Source organism: Ascidiella aspersa, chromosome 2 (assembly GCF_963924565.1).
Source record: "Ascidiella aspersa chromosome 2, kaAscAspe10.2, whole genome shotgun sequence".
Classification (NCBI taxonomy): Eukaryota; Metazoa; Chordata; class Ascidiacea; order Phlebobranchia; family Ascidiidae; genus Ascidiella; species Ascidiella aspersa.
The window spans coordinates 19,949,323-19,967,710 of NC_139448.1; the positions used below are offsets into that span (position 1 = coordinate 19,949,323).

General features: G+C 38.6%; 1 protein-coding gene across 1 annotated transcript; it reads left to right on the forward strand.

The window, feature by feature from the left end:
• The first annotated feature begins 464 nt into the window (after positions 1–464).
• Positions 465–5,821, forward strand: LOC146164250 (uncharacterized). The gene is made up of 6 exons (XM_083382363.1): positions 465–661; positions 2,958–3,189; positions 3,750–3,874; positions 4,689–4,733; positions 4,842–4,987; positions 5,176–5,821. Exons 1-6 carry the CDS (start codon positions 532–534, stop codon positions 5,533–5,535), a joined length of 1,038 nt encoding a protein of 345 aa, XP_083238489.1. The 5' UTR covers positions 465–531; the 3' UTR covers positions 5,536–5,821.
• The last annotated feature ends 12,567 nt before the right edge of the window (positions 5,822–18,388 follow it).

Genomic DNA, 18,388 nt, shown 5'->3' on the forward strand with positions numbered 1-18,388 from the left:
TTTAACGAACGAGATTTAAATCCTTTTCAACCAAATAATAAGCTGGAAGCGTTGCTAGCAATCACGTGCTACCAACCACATCCTAATAGATTTTAATATTAGGGCCGTTGCAAGCGTAGTAGTATCTCTTACCAATATAAAAGTACCACGATTCAATGATGTACCAAGAATGAGCTTTGTTTGATGACCGCTAATTTAGTGCATGAGCGCACTCTAGAGAAAAACAGCCACAGCTTCAAGCTTCAATTTTTAATGAGAAGTAGTAACGTGAGAATACCATTCAATAGCTTTGAGTCAGTGTTGTGAAAGGAATGAGATTGCAAAGTAAAAAAATTAGTATTCACTTTATTTACTTAAAACTACATTTATAAAAGGACATTGGCTGACAAATCGATGTACCAAATAGCCTTTGTTACGGTGATACCTAAAATGAATCTGTTCAGAATAACACGACATGTTGGATATTTACGAAATCGTAATTTTTAATTGTTGGTATTCTTGCTGTTAAGGATATTTTTCAAATCGGTAATAATGTTGAAGAATCGTGAAGCATCTAACCCCTACCGTGTGCCTCCTCAGCCGACACCAGTTTGGATCAAAATTTGCATTAGCTGTTTGTTTGTTTGGGTTCTAGGTCTCATGGGAGCTGTACTATTTAACAGTAAGTTGACGTATTTTAGTTAATATTCAGTATACAAAACTGATAGATAAAACTTAACAATTCCGTGACAAAAATCCTGAATGCAATCGCATACTTGCGTAATGAATACATATGGGAGATGCCATACTTTATAAGATAGTGCATACATTTTCATTGTAACAGTACTATAGCCTCACATAGGAATTTTTTCTATTTTCTAAGCCAATTGCGTAAACGATCTATCAAGAATATGAGTAACATTTGGTCTACTAAACGAAACAAAATTAGCCTATAACAAACAGAAACGGTATTTGGTTAGCGTTTAACATGAATTACAATAAAACATTGGATTTTTTTAATGTATATATGTTGTGTAATTTAATTAACAAAAGCAGCAATCGAGAAGCTTGATTTAAACGGAACCTTATGGTGAAATTAGTTGTATGAAAATAGTCCAGTGGTTCCACAACATATTTTCCAACCCATTGCAACGTTAACGAACAGGATACCAAAAAAACACAAACAAAAATACAAAATGTCTATAAAAGTATATTGCGATTTACGTTTTTGTATTTAGTAGATTTATTTGTTACATGAAGAATCCCGTTTTTGTATGACCCGACTTTTGTCTGAGCGTTCAGTGATCATATAGGCTGCGTAAAGTAACATTGTTTTAAATTATTGACTTCTGTACATTTTTACAATGTATTGCTGCCAATTTTATTATTATGAAAACCTAACATTTAAACAGCGCAAAATGGTTTAAGCAGCGCTTCTCACCAGGTAGGTCGATCAAGGAGGCCGATCAAGGAGGCCGTCCAATTTCAGCTATTTAAATTTATGTTTGGGCAATAGAAGCTATGAAACTGTTGACTGTAGAATTAAGTTATTTTTGGGATTTAGTACGAATCAATTTTCGCTAATTCCTGCATACCAAAGACAGTGGCAATGGAAAACATGCACTGATTTGACATCTCAGTTTTGGACTTGTATTGTATTTGTATTGTAATTTATCACCATATCTTATTGTTGCCCTAATATAAGTTCCCAGGCAAAGTGATCGGACAGGTAAAAAAGATAGTTAAAGTTGGCCGACCTTTAAAAAATCTTGAGAAGCATTGGTTTAGATTTAGAACATAAAAAAACACCTGACTGAGGTTAATATCCACGAAATTGTGCTAACGATTAGCACGCGATTTTAATTTGATCAAATAAAATTATTTGTAACGTATTGTAACAGTTTTCTGTTAGTGGCAGTTTTACGTTTTCCGGGTAAATGCAAAAAGAAACAAACATATTATAAGAACACACGAATTCTCAAAAAATCGATTGAACGAGGTTAGATAAGCGAATAAATCAGCAGCAGCGAATGCAATTTTGTCGTCCCTAGTGTACTGCTAACACTTTGCCCTCCAAAACGGATCGATAAGCAACTCCCCTGTTGCGTATATGTCAAATTTATTTTCTAACACAAAAAACACTGGATGCCTTCAAACGGGATAATCGAAATCAGTTGATTAATTAAGATCGCAGTCATACACACCTGTCTATGATTTTTTTAGTAAAACATACTTAACATGTTAGTTTGGTTATTCTAATTAGCCTAAACTAAATGTTATGATTTGGTAAATCATCTTTAAAAATCTAATATCTCTTCGGTATTTTGTTTTACTCGGAAAAAGTAGGGCATAAATTCAAGTTACTAAGAATTTAGAAAATCTTATCTAATTTTAACTTAATTGTGTTTTTTTGGTTTTGCCTTTCGGCTTTATCGATCAACTTGTACACATCAATAGAGCGAGAGCTTGCTGTATGGCGAAAAATTAGTCTTTAAATATTGATGTCGCCACGGCATAAATAATTTAGAGCCTTTGCAAGCCATCTGAAGACAGCAAAGTGTATTATTTTATTCACTTTGTTTGCGGCACCGTGTCCCGGCTGTCTGCGTTCGACGCATAATGTGGTCGTTTTGCTGCCATATCACCATCTGCTGCTTTCCTGCAGTGACGTGCACAAGAACCATGCGCTTTCTAAAGGAAATCGATACACTTTCATTTAAATATTGTACCTTTGTTGCAGTTACACAGTAACAATCACTTTAAAGTATTTATTACATTTAATATCAATATATATCGCTTGGTCATAAATTAAAACGGTTGAGCATCCATAAACGTAAAATTGCACGAGTCATTTCTAAAGCAAACTACGTAGCAATCGTGTTATTGAAAGCTGACGTAACAAACGATCAGAAAATCTTTTAAGATCGCCATCAAATAGGCACAAGAATTGTAGCATAATGCAATATATTTTTATCCAGTGGTAGGTCCACCTCGGTGTTCACAAGTGTGCGATTCAATCCCAAACACGAAAGAAGCAAAACCAAAGTCGATATCTCCAAAAAAGTCGGTAGTGATGGCTGACGAGGGGTCCTCAGTGAAAAAACTAATCGAAAACGACAACACTCAGCGACTTGTAAAGCGGGTCGATTCTCTTACTGCAGCAGTAGCCAGAATGCAGTCACGTGTTAGTGTTCTCGAGGAGTCATACAGGTTGTTCATGTTTTAAAGTGGTCTTATCACCCATACATTTTACGTTTTGAAGTCAAATAGTATATCTAATTTCTTGTTTTATAAATTGTTACACTTAGGTAGGTTCGACAAAGAGTTATGGTTGGATAAAAAACAAACTATAGAAATCGTATCAAAGTTCTTAAAAAAAAAAGTTTGCCTTAAAACATTAAAAGTTGGCCTTAAAACATTTATATCCGAATTCCGTCGGTAAGTATTGGTGACCAAAAGTGGTTCACTTTCACAAAAGTTATACATCTCTGCCCTGGAAGTTGTGTATATTGCAGGGGTGTGAAACCTGCGTTCGGCTAAGCTAAAATATGTGACCCGCGGTACGGTTAAATTACACCCAAACTCTTACGAGCATATTTATGACTCTTTTTAATAAATATGATCAATAATGTAAACATCCCTTGTTTCAATATTTGACTCCGTGTTGGCCACTACTTGCATGATACTTTCAAACAGGAACTTAAAAAAACACACACCGTAAATGCCTGAAATTGCTCATAACGCAAAGTTTTATATAATTGCTTGTACAGGACAAGCAAAACACGTGAATTTATCGAAGATTCGCCAACTGGAACTTCATCGTCGTCTAATTTGTCACCGACCGAGCTGTCAATTGTACTGAACAAAGTTCCTCAGCTGGAAGCTAACACTAGAGGTAGTGAATTGACTAGACTTAAATTTACTTGAGGGTTTTGTAATTCTATCCTATATTCAATGTTGACTGTAGTTTATGTAATTGTAGAACCTTCAAAATCACCACAAACCGGTGACAATAAAAATAGTTTGGTTATAGAAATTAAACTCTAAGCAAAACGCTTAAGAATATTTATGAAAGTTATCTAGGTATAGTTATCAAGTTTGATTTAGATATTTCCTTCGAAGGTGAATCAAATCTAGAATTTAACCTACCAAAATGAAAATTTGATGAACCATTTTAGAGCAAAAGCTACTCTTCCAATTTATTTTTCAATTTCCATTCAATGATCAAATTGATTAAAATGCATATTTATGTCACACTTTGTATTGCATTACGCTGGCGCATACTTTGTTGTTGTTTAATAATTTTGCTTCTCTCTTCTGTAGATGGAAATGCTTAGTGTCAAATCCCTTTTCTTGTTTTGAAATTGTTTCACCACTCCAGGAACTAAGAATAAATGCATTCTTATATGAGATTTTTAACATTTAAAAAAATAAATTTAAACATTTCTCTTATAGCTGTCCGTTAAAAACAATCTAAGTTGAAACGAAGCACTTATCTGTAACGTCATTCTAATAAATAATACTATTTTTTTGAAGTTTTTGTTTTAGTGCTCCTTGTTAGTACATGTATATTGTACTTTAAATTTGTCGCAGTTTTCCTAGGACCTAGAGGGATTGGTCTAAAGTTACCTAAAAGCACGATTTTTCTTTGTTTAATAAAATGGGTTCAACGTAGTTCGTTGGTCAATCTGTTATTTTGTATTTTACAGATCTCGAAGCTAAGCTTACTAAATACATGAGTGTTGCGAAAAAAGGTAAGTCATTTTTTGTTTTTGTAAATAGGCAGGCTGAATAATCATATTAAACTCCACAGTGCTACAAAATAATAATTACTGATGTGTACATATAAATTTGTATTTTAGTTTGCAAGAGTGGACATTATCGTTTTGGAGTCCACTGCTACGTGGTCGTAGATGCAGCTTTAACACAGCATGATGCAAAAAGTTGGTGCAAAACTAATTATGGTGACCAAGCAAATCTGGCAATAATCAAGGACAAACTGGCACAGGTTAACAACGAGAGTACCTTAATTAATTATTATTACTTTTGGTGTAATCAAGGAATTTCTCAGGAATTTCAAAAAACAAAGAATTTAATTTTCTAAAAGTCGACTGGTAGGACAATGAGTATTCTTGTTTACTAGGTGCCTGCGTTTTTATATTTTAAAGTCTAAATTGCCTTTTCAATAACTTACAGGACTTTATATCAAAAAAACTGCCCGATCGTCTGCATTCGTATTGGATCGGGATAGAACGGCAATCCCCAGCAAATTATGGAAACTTTTACCAGCCACTTTATCTATCTACTTCAGTCCCTATGACACCACTAGGTATAAGAAGTAACCAATTTGAATATGGTGACGGGACCCGAGTGCAAAATAAAAGTTGGCAAATGTGGCGTTCGAAGACTGATATCGAAGACGACGGCACCGACACAGGACCCAAAAACTGCGCTGGATTGTCATACGACCGATCGAGTGTGCAGTGGCGTTGGGATGAGAAGATATGCACAGAACGCATGGGTTACGTTTGCCAGTATTATATCATGACGCCCTAAATGTAGCAACAGTTAACATAACGTTTTAATTTTTTAATTCACATCTCGCAGATAGCCGACCATTTCTTGTATTGTGATTGTTTTACCCATACCACAGAAATAATAAATAGATTGCGGCGTGTGTTTTGTCGTAGTTTCACTACAAACAGAACTGGAACAACACAATCAACAGCTCATTTTTGGAAAAATATTATTTAATTCATTTTACTTTAATCTTATTTAAAAATTATATCAAAAGGCCTACCAATAGGGCAAAAATTAGATTCGTAAAACTTCTGAAATACCTCTCGGCACTCTTGGGCATCTTATAAAATGGCACCTCGGTTGGGAACCAATGTTTTAATATTACAAAATGCTCATCATTGATATTCCCTTATGGCTTGTTTTTATTATATTCGGTTAACCCATAAACATTAGTTACAATTAAGATATTTATCCACGCGTCTTTCGCCAAACATAATTTTGCAATAAGGCCTCAATGTTACTAACAATACCATAGTTAGTATTACTTCAATTACCAAAAAATCATAATTATATATATAGAAATTTACCTTTCTTTCTTGTTGTTATTCAAATAGTATGAAGTTGAATGTAAAGTTATCAATGCATAAACGTTTGATGCTTTCTCTTCGTTATGCTGTTGTCGTTTTGCCAGTTTGCGAGGTGCATACCAAGGTAAACTAAAATATATACATGGGTGGGCCAGTAAACAAAGTAAAAAATAATTAAGCAAACTGATCGCAACGGAAGGTTTTTTATTGGTTCATGACTAGAGGTTGTCAGGATCTCCCTCAAAAAGTTCCTGGGAAATATAGGGTTAAGAACCAAAAATACCAAAAATTCAAAATGACGATAGATATCCCAGATTGATTTCATACTATAGGACAGGGTGGTCCAAACCCAGGCCCGCGGGCCTCATTTGGCCCGCGACATCATTTTTTGTGGCCCGCGAAGCACTGTTGAATTATTATAATACGTAAAGTTGAGGGTTTATTCAAAGAAATATAAGTGACCAACGATTAGCAAGCATATTGCAATTGTTTGGGTATAGGCCTAGTTACAATATTAAATAAATTAACCGATTTACTATCGCCCATCAAGTTTTAATGCAGGGTTGGCAAGAACGCCTAATTTTGGTATGTGTTGGACCGGTTTAAAAGTAACAGTACGTCCTATATGGAACTTTCTAAAATGTCTGTTTTGCGAACTTGTATAGGTTACATTTGCGTTTTGTTTACGTCTTTTTAATGTACCGGTAAACATAACATAAAAAGTACGACCCTATATAAATTACTATTTTTGCTACTTTAAGGTAATTGAACGATGAAATATATAGCGCTTCGGAAAAGTATTGTTTTACAGGATTTCACTGTGACTAAAGGTTAACGCCCTGGACCTTTCCAACGTGCAATTCTAGCCAAATGTATCTAGTTAAAAACCATTCAACGCCTATAAATGCAGTATTCTGTTTTGTTAACTATGACTCATTTTTTTCAGCAGTCTCTTTATCACATTACTTTTTGACGATGCTTTTTGTCGTCATGTTTAAACATTTCATGCCCGGCCTTACGAAAAACGTTGATCGCTCCTAGCACGCATGTCGCATATATAGCCTACTTTATGTGGCCCGCCAAGTATATCAAAGAAATATTGTGGCCCGCGATGCTGTCAACCTTGGACCACCCTGCTATAGGATATGATGATCGAAACAATAAAGCCTATTGTACCAAATTGATTAGTCCAAGTTATAATGTCATACAAGCGCTATCAACAAAAAGCTATAAATGTATTTGCAAAATTAGTTTGGAAAAAGCACAGACCATTAATTTTAAGTATTGATCCAAGACTTGATGTGACGTACATTTCACACGCGTCTTTATGCAGTTACACAATATGACAGCGAGGAGATGTATAAAGTCCCAAACAATTGTTATCGCGCATTGGATTAGAATCACCATGTAAACTTTTGAAAACATATCCTTGACAAATCTATAGCATTTGTTTTCCCCAAAAAAACATTTCGCTAATGGTGATTTGCTAAGTGTGAAATGGCGTTTCTGTAAAAATAATTCCTATTTAAGGCGTGTTATGTAAGCTTAAAGTGCCCCAATGATGTGGTCAATGTTTCCTGCGACATTGGAAGAGTATCTAGGTTAGTGGTTTATCTAGGTTACCCAACCTTTTTGTTGTCGCGATCCCCATTTGATTTTTGAAAAGTTTTGCGACACAAAATTTTGTGTAGCCTATTACGGATCAATCAAATTTAAATGGAATCATATTCGAATTAGAAAAACGTTTACATTTCCGACCAAAACGTTTTCAAAATAAGAAAGTGAGGATTTATGATAAGTGAATGTACAATTAAGGCCATGTTTTAAGGCCTTATTCGCGTTATTTCGACCTGATGACCAAACATGTATTGTGCGCTTATGACGTAACAATGGAAAATTGAGTTCATATAAATTCGTAAATTAACTTGAACAAGTTGCATAGAGTAGATCAGTGGTTCTCAACCTTTTCAGCATACGGACGGTAAAATTTCAAAACAAAATTTGCGGACCGGTGGACCTTCAAAAATCAAAATTAGCCAAAAATGTAATTACAAAAAAATATGCAACAAGCAAGGAATGGAAATTTATTTAACAATTTTCTGCTGTCTTTTTGATATCATACGTGGTACACGTGGCTCTATTGAAGTTTTACATACAACTGTTTTTAAAGTTTAATACTAAAACGAGTTATAGCCTACCGTACTTTAAAGTTTAAACAGTTGGACAAAACACTTGCAGCATTGTGACGTACGATAGGTCCAGACCATTAACTCTATGTTACTTCACATTGCTTGCTGCAAATTACGGAACTGGCGAAGTTCTAAATTTGTCGGACAAGCCTTCAACATCTTGCATTTTACATGTGAGATATAAAATTGCAATATTAGGCGGACCGGCACCTGTCCGTGGACCGGCGGTTTAGAAACACTGGAGTAGATCGTATAGACTGGTTCAAACTATACGCGTATGCTTCTGGAGTCCGTTAGCGTCTGGCGCGGAACGCTAGCGCCGTCCGGTAGCGTTAACGGTAAATTTCCTCGCTTCTAATCGAAAGGGTCAAAGTTGAAGTATTTCAACTTTCAGCAACCAAGCGCGTTTAAAAAAAACGTTTCAATTTAAAGCCAGACGCGTCTAGTGTGAACCAACCTTAACGCTTGTAGAATCCTTTTCCACGCCAGATTACGTACACAACACGAAGTTAAAAAACCTTGGGTTACAAACAGTATTTTTGCCAGCGCTTATTCTGTAAATTCAATTTGTACGGTACGTTGCGCCATGTGGCCAATAACCTCCAAAAAGTAAAATTTATTTTTAAATTTACTGTAAATGCCGTTATTTCAAGCTATATCAGAATCTATTTATGTGCTAAGTGCCCACCTTTTAAATCAAAAGTTCTGCCAATTTAAACCAAATAAATGCACGCTTCGCGCGATGATACTGTTTTAGCTTCGTGAGTTCGTTCGAGAACAACAGATGGATTTCATTGCTTATGACTTGGTAACTTTGTAACATAATAAAAAACAAAACTATATTGTCATGCCATTGCAGTATATGCTGTCTTTTATTTGCTTTGCTTGTTACGGTCCTCAGCATTTTGCGTTGTGCAGACCTGCTGATATAAAAATTTGGCCTATATAATATAGTCTGACTGGGTATTTCACTTTTTGGGCAAATTTTTATTATTTTTTCAAGTCATAGCGACGTAAATTGTATTATCAAAACCAAGCTTCAAAACCAAGCCTGGCTCCGCTCTATGATAGACGATTCAAAGTTCTTGGCAGAAAGCGACAAATATTTCAAGCTCGACAAAAATGGAAAACCCGACGAAGTATCCATTGACCGCTTGAAAACCGCCTACGCCGCAAATGGAACAGACCACATCAAGGGAGGCGCAAACTAACATCATCAATACACCTGAGCCCGGCGACTATAAGGCAGGATGGATTAACAGGTGTTTCCTACAATGTCTTACATCAAAGCAACAACACGACCAAAATACAGCTGAGCGTCAACGTAAAACAACTGCAACTTTGACAACTCATGTGTTTTAACGCGTTCAACCACGCAAAAAACTAAATTCTACCTAATTTGAAAGAAACCACTTTGCTGAGTTTAAGACGCAACCATTTGGCCGGGTGAACGTCCTCGAAAAGAACTTCCCAAGCTACAGTAAGTCTACCTATTTTCACAGAGTTTCCTATATACACAAGAGCTATGCCAGTTGGAATTTCGGCATAGTCCAACGATGCCGCTCACAACGCACTTCGTAAACATTCCACTGAACTTCAAACCACAACCTGGTGTGAATGTGCTTCACACATTAACTCATCGAAGTTCAACCGACCGCTGTGTCTGCAATGAATTCTATAGGCCTGATAATAAATTGACGTCGTTTTACTGAAAAATCATTAGACCGCGTGGAACGTAAACTTAAAACAATTCTGGAAATTCTCCAGCAAGAAGTCGACTATGCATATCAGCTAGAATACACTCAGATGGCTTCACAAACCAAACAACCCTAGTTCCTCTTACGAACCTAAACCCCTCTTACTAACATACTAATATCCGCAGCAATACCCCTGAAAGAGTTGGTGTCTGACAGCGCTAATAGCGACACAGAGGCTCAAATTATATGTTTGTAAAATAACCCTGAAGCCAAATGCCAGACTTACCGAATCGTGCATGAAATATATCACTATGTATACACTTATTGATGTACCGCGTTTTATCAATGTATATCATAAATTGTTTCGTGTCGAAAAGGGTTCGATCAACCAAAAATAATTCATTATTAACAAAACAGACAGCCTTTAGCTGCCCATTTGAGTGGCTGTAGTCATAGAATCCACAGCCAATAATTTATGTTTCTTGTATTGTATTTTGAAATCGTTTGTGTGCACATTAATCGCAGAGAAAAATCTTTTAACAATTTCGCATCAACCCTTCCTATGTCTGGCTTGTTCAGTGGTGGGGAGTTTATATAGCATTTATCTAGTGTCAATATTACTCTGCATTGCCTAATTTGACGTCACTATACATGTGACCGGTGTTCACTAAGGCGTGGCCAAGCGCCGATACGAGTGTTTTGCCGTTCGATTGGATAACAATTCTGTTCGCTTGTATTCAACACGTCATAATAGACTAGCGGCTTGAATCCCCGTGTTACGTTATTGTGTGCACTAAGATTTGTAAATGTATACTCAACGAGCCATATCAACTGAGTGAAGTGACTCTGTCTAGAGTTCAAGAAGTTAAGGTCAGGTATTTTGGAGGCCTGCTCTTTTGGAGTCAGATACCTACAGTACACGCACAAGGAACGTGTAAGCGACTTAAGCAGGCGTCGGCTCTCGTCTTAAGATCCAGCGCTTACTTACTCGGGTAAAAACAGCACCTTATTAGCTAAAGTTGTTAGGAATCTAGTGTAACAATGCAGAATGTTATCTGTTAAAATTGTTCGGTACCACAGTGTCGACATGCCAAATTTGACACTAGGAAAGTATCGTTAATACGTCTTAACGACCCTTTGAAACAAATTAAACTAGATTAAAGTAAAGGCGCTGGTCTAGAATCCTACCAATTTTTTTTTTTTTTTTTTTTTTTTAGCGGCAAAAGGTACAGTAGCAAAATTTAGTTTTTTAAATGTAAATTCCAAAGGTTACAGTAAAGCTGGTTAGGCTGGACATATTTTTCCCAAAGGTGAAAGCATTTTCCCTATAAATTTGTACATGGAGGTATTATCTTGCAACTGGCGACACCTGGCGTATTTTATTGCAGGTTCACGGTCATTTATGTTTGCATTTTGCCCGAATTTAGAATTCTGTAGTTGCCGTTATGCTGTCAGAAAGAGCCAACCCTCTTCTGTAAAGCGAGAGCAAAAAAACCCCTATATGCATGGTGCGACGCCTAGCGGAACTCTTTAGCGTACCCTATATTATAAAAATAACTTGTCACTAGGTGGCAGCACAGAAACTCTGGTCCAGTCTTGGGGTAGCCTTATTCTATTCCTAAAACGTAACTATGGGTGCTTAGTGCATTAGCCTTTCTTTACGGAGGCCATTCTTTGAGGGTAATTTTGCTGGAATATCTACGGCCGCCTAGCATACGCAATTGCATTGACGTGCGCAAGTCTAGAATCCTACCAAAATATTGATGAACACGCCGCCAGAAAGAGTCAACCATATTCTGTACAGCGAGAGCAGTAACCCCTATATGCATGGTGCGACGCTTAGCGGAACTCTTAGCGTACCCTACCACAATATTTCGGCTTTTTGCCCAAACAACAAAACGCTGTTTCTTTAAAACTACCAATTTTCTGGACTTCAAACCCGCGCGTGTGGTTTCAGCAGACCGAAGCACACTTAGCTCTGAAACCAATAACTGCTGATGACACAAAGTATCTACGCCGTGTCCGCGTTAGATCAAGAAGCAGCCCGAAGAGGCTTATAGATCTTTCGGAAAAAGACCAAGATCATCACAAATACGATGATCTAAAAGGGCGCTTGCTATCGACTTCTTCCATGTCCAGTCACGAAAGAGCAGCAAAATTGATCAACATGCCAGAACTCGGCGACCGCAAGCCATTCGCATTAATGGATGACAATAATGACATGCTAAGTTTGCTTGAAAGACACAAAATGTTTTCTTTTTGATCACATTTTCCTAGAAACTATATGCGCGTTGTTCGTGCAACAGAGATTTCACTGACCTGCGCTTGTCGATGCAACGCGCAGATACTCTAAGGTTGGCACGCATTCCAACACAGTGGCTATCTGTTGTAAAAAAGAGCCATCTCGCCGTCAAACATGGCATAAACCTGACAAAAAAGTGAATGGCTGTGCTTTTACCACCGCCGCTTTGGAGATAAAGCCCGATAATTTCAGGGAAACGATCAAGCCGGTCGCCCCTAAAAAAATCGCCCCTGGTAACATTGGCGGCTGTCAAGCCGCAAAACCATTTTTATGTTTTTGAAACTATCTGGCTGCAAATTTCTGGTTGACGCAGGTGCTGAATTAAGCGTTCCGCCAGCAACGACAAAGGAACGCAGCGAGCACAACAACAAGGACCTGATTTGGTAGCAGCAAATTGAAGCACTATTCGCACATACGGCACGCGTGTTGTTTCCTTACCTGACGGGGGTCTAACCGGATCACTATGGGGTTTGTGTCCTGGCATTTTTTTCCCGGGTAAAACCGTTTTTTTTTTTGGCCAGTATAAAAACTAAAATTATTACTATTACTGACACTACTATTATTACCTTATTACCTACACCCAAACAAAAAGGCGAAAATGTTCACCTTCTACCAATGCGCAGTTATAACTCGGGCCCTACCTCCATGTGGCGGCACCATCTCCCTTTGGGAATGGTTGTCCTGAGGACTGGGCCTGAACCGATGCTGACATGTCAGGCATTCCCGGCCTCCTTTTGGCTAATGGGAAGATAAAGCCACTACCCCTTTTACATTTTACTTTACTCTTACTTTCATTGCTTTCTTTTAGTAAGCCAAAAAAAAAAAACGCGTGTTGTTTCCCTCAAGCTGGTTTCAAGCACACTTTGTTGGAAATTTATTTTAGCGAATGGCTCCCGCACCCTCTTAATTTTCTCAGAGCTCACTCAATATTGGGGGAACTGCGGCGCCGACGCCTTGTAGATGCTATGTCGTTCACTAGCATCGCCTTGCACACAGCGTCACAAGCGCCTCAAGGATTGTACACAGTAGCAAAGTTGAAAAGTCGCTACAATGACATAATCATGGAGTTTCCTCATATTTCCTGTTCAAGCTTTTTGCAAACCATGACGAAACATGGTGTGGACTTCATATTCTTACCGCAGGACCTTCGATTCACGCAAGAGCACGAAGACTGCCACCAGAAAAATTGCAACTTGCAAAACCTGAATTCAGCAAAATGCTGGAAATGGATTTTATTCGGCGTTCCGCAAGTTGTTAGTCATCAATCACCCTTGATCTTGTGGCAGGTATCGTCGACTTAATGCAGTCACAGAACCAGATCGCTACGCAATTCCTCATATACAAGATTTTTCTGCGCTCTTGTTTGGCGCAAATGTTTTTTCAAAAGCCACTGGACCAGGACGCTAGCAGGTTTGACCTCGGTGATTTACCTAAACAGTCTATCGTACAAATCGCATCTGGTCAAAGGCCTCATTCCTTCGTTAATATTATGATAGAAAACCTGTCAGTGCGCGCCCTTGTTGATACGGGCTTAGCAGTTACCATCATACGAGAAAGGTATGGAACTGTTTGAAGGCTAAAGTTAAGCGTAACCTGTCGAAGTGTCCCGAAATCCTGTAATTTGCCCATGCCACATAAGGTCACAAACTAAATATGGATGGTTTACTTCCAGTATAACTTCCAGTAGCTGCTAAAGAGTTACGTATAAATGTTTTTGTTTGTGATTCTGTTTCATTCGATTGCATTCATGAGATAGATTTACTAGAAACGTAGGAGTGCGCCGTTTGTTACCGCAACAAAGTCCTGAAGATCGACAACAGCATCGCACCCCTATTCGATATGCCATTCGTTAACACACCCATGTTATTGTAATGACCAGGGATGCGTGGACTTTTCTTGTTCTACCCAACAGAGCGTCAGCTTCGTATGCCCAACTGAAGAAAACCGCAAGGATTTTACAGACGAAATTGAAATTTGAGCGAGCTCGCACGGATACAGACCTTTTGCAACAGGGTCACAGATCGTTCGCAACCCACTCTGCAGAAATAGGACGAACTGATCTCATCGAACTTGTGATTAACACCAGAGATGCTCGCCCAGTGCGACAACCCTTTTGTCGGATGCCACCACCTGAGAAGAAGAAAGTGCAAGAAATCGTCCACGAGTTGAAGACCCAAGGTATTATACGTCCATCGTCATTCCTATGGTCGAGGAGCCCGATCGTATTCGTGAGGAAAAGTCAGATGAAATTCGTTTTTGCATTGATTATCGGGGCCTAAATGAGGTGACAAAGAAAAACATTTACAGTAGACCGAAGCCTCGATATTTTATCTAGCTCCACCTATTTTAGTAGCCTACATTATTTAAAATCTGGGTATTGGCAAATTTCCATGGATAAGACTTCCCGCGAAAAGGACCGCTGTCGCGAGCCACATGGGTATGTTCGAGTTTAATGTGATGCCAATGGGTCTTTGCAATTCCGCTGCTGGTTTCCAGCAACTAATGCGTATTGTTTTGAATGGCATAGAACGGCAAGAAGTACTCGCTTATTTTCGATGATATCATTGTGTATGGGCGCACCATTCAGGGGCATATGGAGCGACTGGAGGGCGTGCTACAACGGTCGACGCGGGCCTGACACTCAAGCCCAAGAAGTGCGCTCCTTTCAAGAAAGAGGTAAAGTTTTAGGCCACATATAAATCAAAAACATCTCCTCTGGTAAAGGCCATTTGCATGGTCGGACGAGTGTCAAACAAGCTTTGCCAAACTGAAATCATTTTTGATAAGATCACCAGTCCTTCGCTACCCTGATTTCCAGAAGCCTTTCGTATTAGACACCGACGCGTCCTATTTTGCCATTTGATGCGTGTTAGCGCAGTGGCAAGAGGGGAAAGAACACGTTATAGCCTATGGCAGCAGAACTTAAACAGGAAGAAATCATTCCACCACGCGCAAAAAAAGATTTTTGGTCGTTTATGCCAGGGTTTCCCAAACTGTGGTCCGCGGACCATTGGTGGTCCGCGACGACTGCACAGGAGGTCCGTGGCGATATGACAAGAAATTAAAAAGTTACACATATACGTTGTACAGCAGGGGTCGACAACCTACGGTCCGCGAACGTAATTTATCCGACCCGCAGCCTCTTTAACAAACTAGACACGAGTCCATTTCTCATACTTTTTGACTATTTTAACTACGTAAGTGCGAAAAATTTTCGCGCTTTGCGTTAACGATCTTTATACATCAGGTTTATTTACGTTATGAGGCTGTCATTTGAGCTAGATTAGCGCTTCTTGCGCTGTGGAAGACTGACTGTCAAGTGCCAAGGTGCTTCGCGTACAAAAGGAAAACGTATTCAAAAATATTGGACATACATTTTGAATTTTTATTTTTGAAATGTAATAAAAATTTGCAAGAAATGCCGGTATACCCAAAAAAATCGCGCTCGCTTCGCTCGCCAGGTCCGCCCGGACTTAAATGCATTAACAAACGCTTAACTGGGTTAAACATTAAGCTTGGCGCGTTTTCTCAAAGTGTTGTTATTTCACTTTTCAATGTGAATAACGACGTGTGGACTCGAATTTTAAACCAAACAAACGCCTTTTTTCCGCTTTACGTCAACACACTTTATTCTCTTGCCTCCTTAAAAGTAACTAAACGCGTTTTCAAGTGAAAAAACATATCCGAAGCCCGCCTGATTTACAGTTGTTTTAATTTTAATAACATATAATAACACCTAATGACATTTTGGAGCATAATGGTTGAAGGTTGTAGTAAGACGTAATAAGAATATCAAAGCCCATACAGAAGTAGGTAACATAATTCTTCCTAACCTAATAACATAATTCTTCGAAAAATGTTGCCGACCCCTGTTGTACAGTATGTGTATGTAATCAAGGATAATTAAATTGCCGCAGTTATTCACAACTTATTGATTTCGAAAGCTTTTGCTGTCCAGTGTCGTAAATCTTACGTGTTGCGCTTTGAATTTATGATGAATTGATGATTTAAGCAGAGGGAAGCAATCCCATCCGTCCCATTGATGTTGTCAGTTTTGTAAATATATAAAATTTGGATTTATTTATTTTTTGCTTTGTATTGCGGTCCGAGAAAAAACAGATTTACAAATCGTGGTCCGTGGTCCAAAAAAGTTTGGCAAACCCTGGTTTATGCCACAAAGTTATTTCGCTTCTACCTCCTAGGCCAGCACCTGGTCCAGCACCTGTCGCAACACGATTTTAATCTAATACATCGTACGGGTGTCAAACATAAAAATGCAGATGCTCTTAGATGAATGGGCGAAGAGCAGTTGACCGACGCGCCAAAAGTTGCTACTATCGATGTTCGTGCCTCTAGTGCAGACCTGGGCAACATACCGTCCACCAAGCGAATTACTCCGGCCCGCGGCCTTTTTTTCTTGCAATACATAAGCTTAGCGAAAACACGGACGAGTTTCTACATGTTCGGTTATATCTTAAACACTCTTTCCGGGGACGGATCTAGCCGTGAACCCTTTATTTTTAGCCGGTTTTAAATACTAAAATTGACATTGCTTTTCGCCCCTCGCTTCGCCCGAATCTCTTCTGTGATTCTCGTAAATTCCATGCGATAGTTTGGCATCGTTCCAGATAAAAGTCCTTTGCTCTATGGCCTGCTCCCCGACGAAAATTTAACAAACTTATCCTAATATTTATTTTTTGAGTTTCGGTTGAATCTATTCCGTCTTTAAAATATGAATGAAATATCGGCCGTTTTCTAAACTGTTAAACATGCCGATTCACATTTTGTCAACCTAATTTATTTATTGTCATGTACGTTTCACCCGATTTATCGTCTTGGCAATATGGCCATTGTACCGGAAGTAACACATTGGTAACTACATTTTCAAAAGCAAAACACACTGCAAGATTTTTGTGCGAAATATTTACGTATTTAAACTTAATTTTTGGGTCACCCGCCCCACAATTTTTCTAACGCTAAAATATCCAGTAATGTACATTGATTTTCTGTGTTCGATGGTCGACGTCTTGTTCTCTGTTTAAATTAAAGTTTGCTTTTAAAACAAATAGCCTATAGTCGCAATGTTTTTCTTTCTTATAAGTGCGACGCTCAACTCCTAACCTAAAATAACAAGTTAATTAGCTTATTTGTTTTATAGCATTGTAATATGACGTCACATCAGGGGCGTATCCAGAAATCCAAAAAGGGGGTGTTTCGAATTTTCAACTTAGGGAATTCACCGTTTCGTCCGTCTGACGTTAAAGTTTTGTCCGTCTGACGCGACGGAAATGACGTCATAAAATAGCGATTGTAATGACGTCATATGCCTTTCATGGCGCAACGATAAAGAAGCGCTGATCTATTTGCAAAGACAGCGTCAAAACGTAAACAAACCGGACGTAGGAAGATCATTCGCGAAAAATTTTTTGCACTTTCGTAGTTAAATGGCCCAAAAGTGTTTGAAATGGACTCTTGTATAGTTTGTCAAAGAGGCGGTGGGCGGATCCGGCCCGCAGGCCGTAGGTTGCCCACCCCTGTCTCACACCGATATCTGATATTAACGCGGACAGCAGACAGCGAGAAACATCAGCACCGCCTAACTCGACGTTTTTAGCGAGTCAACGGCGGAGACCGCTTGATTTATTGTTGCTGATTGTCGAACACACACTTGCTGATTAGCCAACCCGAACGAATAACGAAAGGCGAATGAGAAAAACTATCTAGCGTGTACGGTTGACCGAACAAGAAAAGAAAAACGGCGTTTTGCGTTTGATTTTAATTTCGCATTGGCTTAAGACGCGTGACCTAATTACATTAAAAAAATTGCCGATTAGAACGGTGAGTAAAACCCTGACAAAACCGTACATAAAACGATAATGTCATTTACAAAAAGGGGGGGGGGGTCCGTACCCCCAACCCTCCCCCCCCTGGATACGCCACTGCGTCACATTGATTGTATTTGAGATCCTATTTTTGACCGACTCGCCACAACATTTTAAGTTTCTCATGCGGCCTGCAGTAAAAAAGTTGCCCACCCCTGCTCAAGTGGGTTGACAAAGGGTGAGATTGCCCAAGCACAGGAGCAAGACCCAATAAATAGCTTCAGCTTTCCAA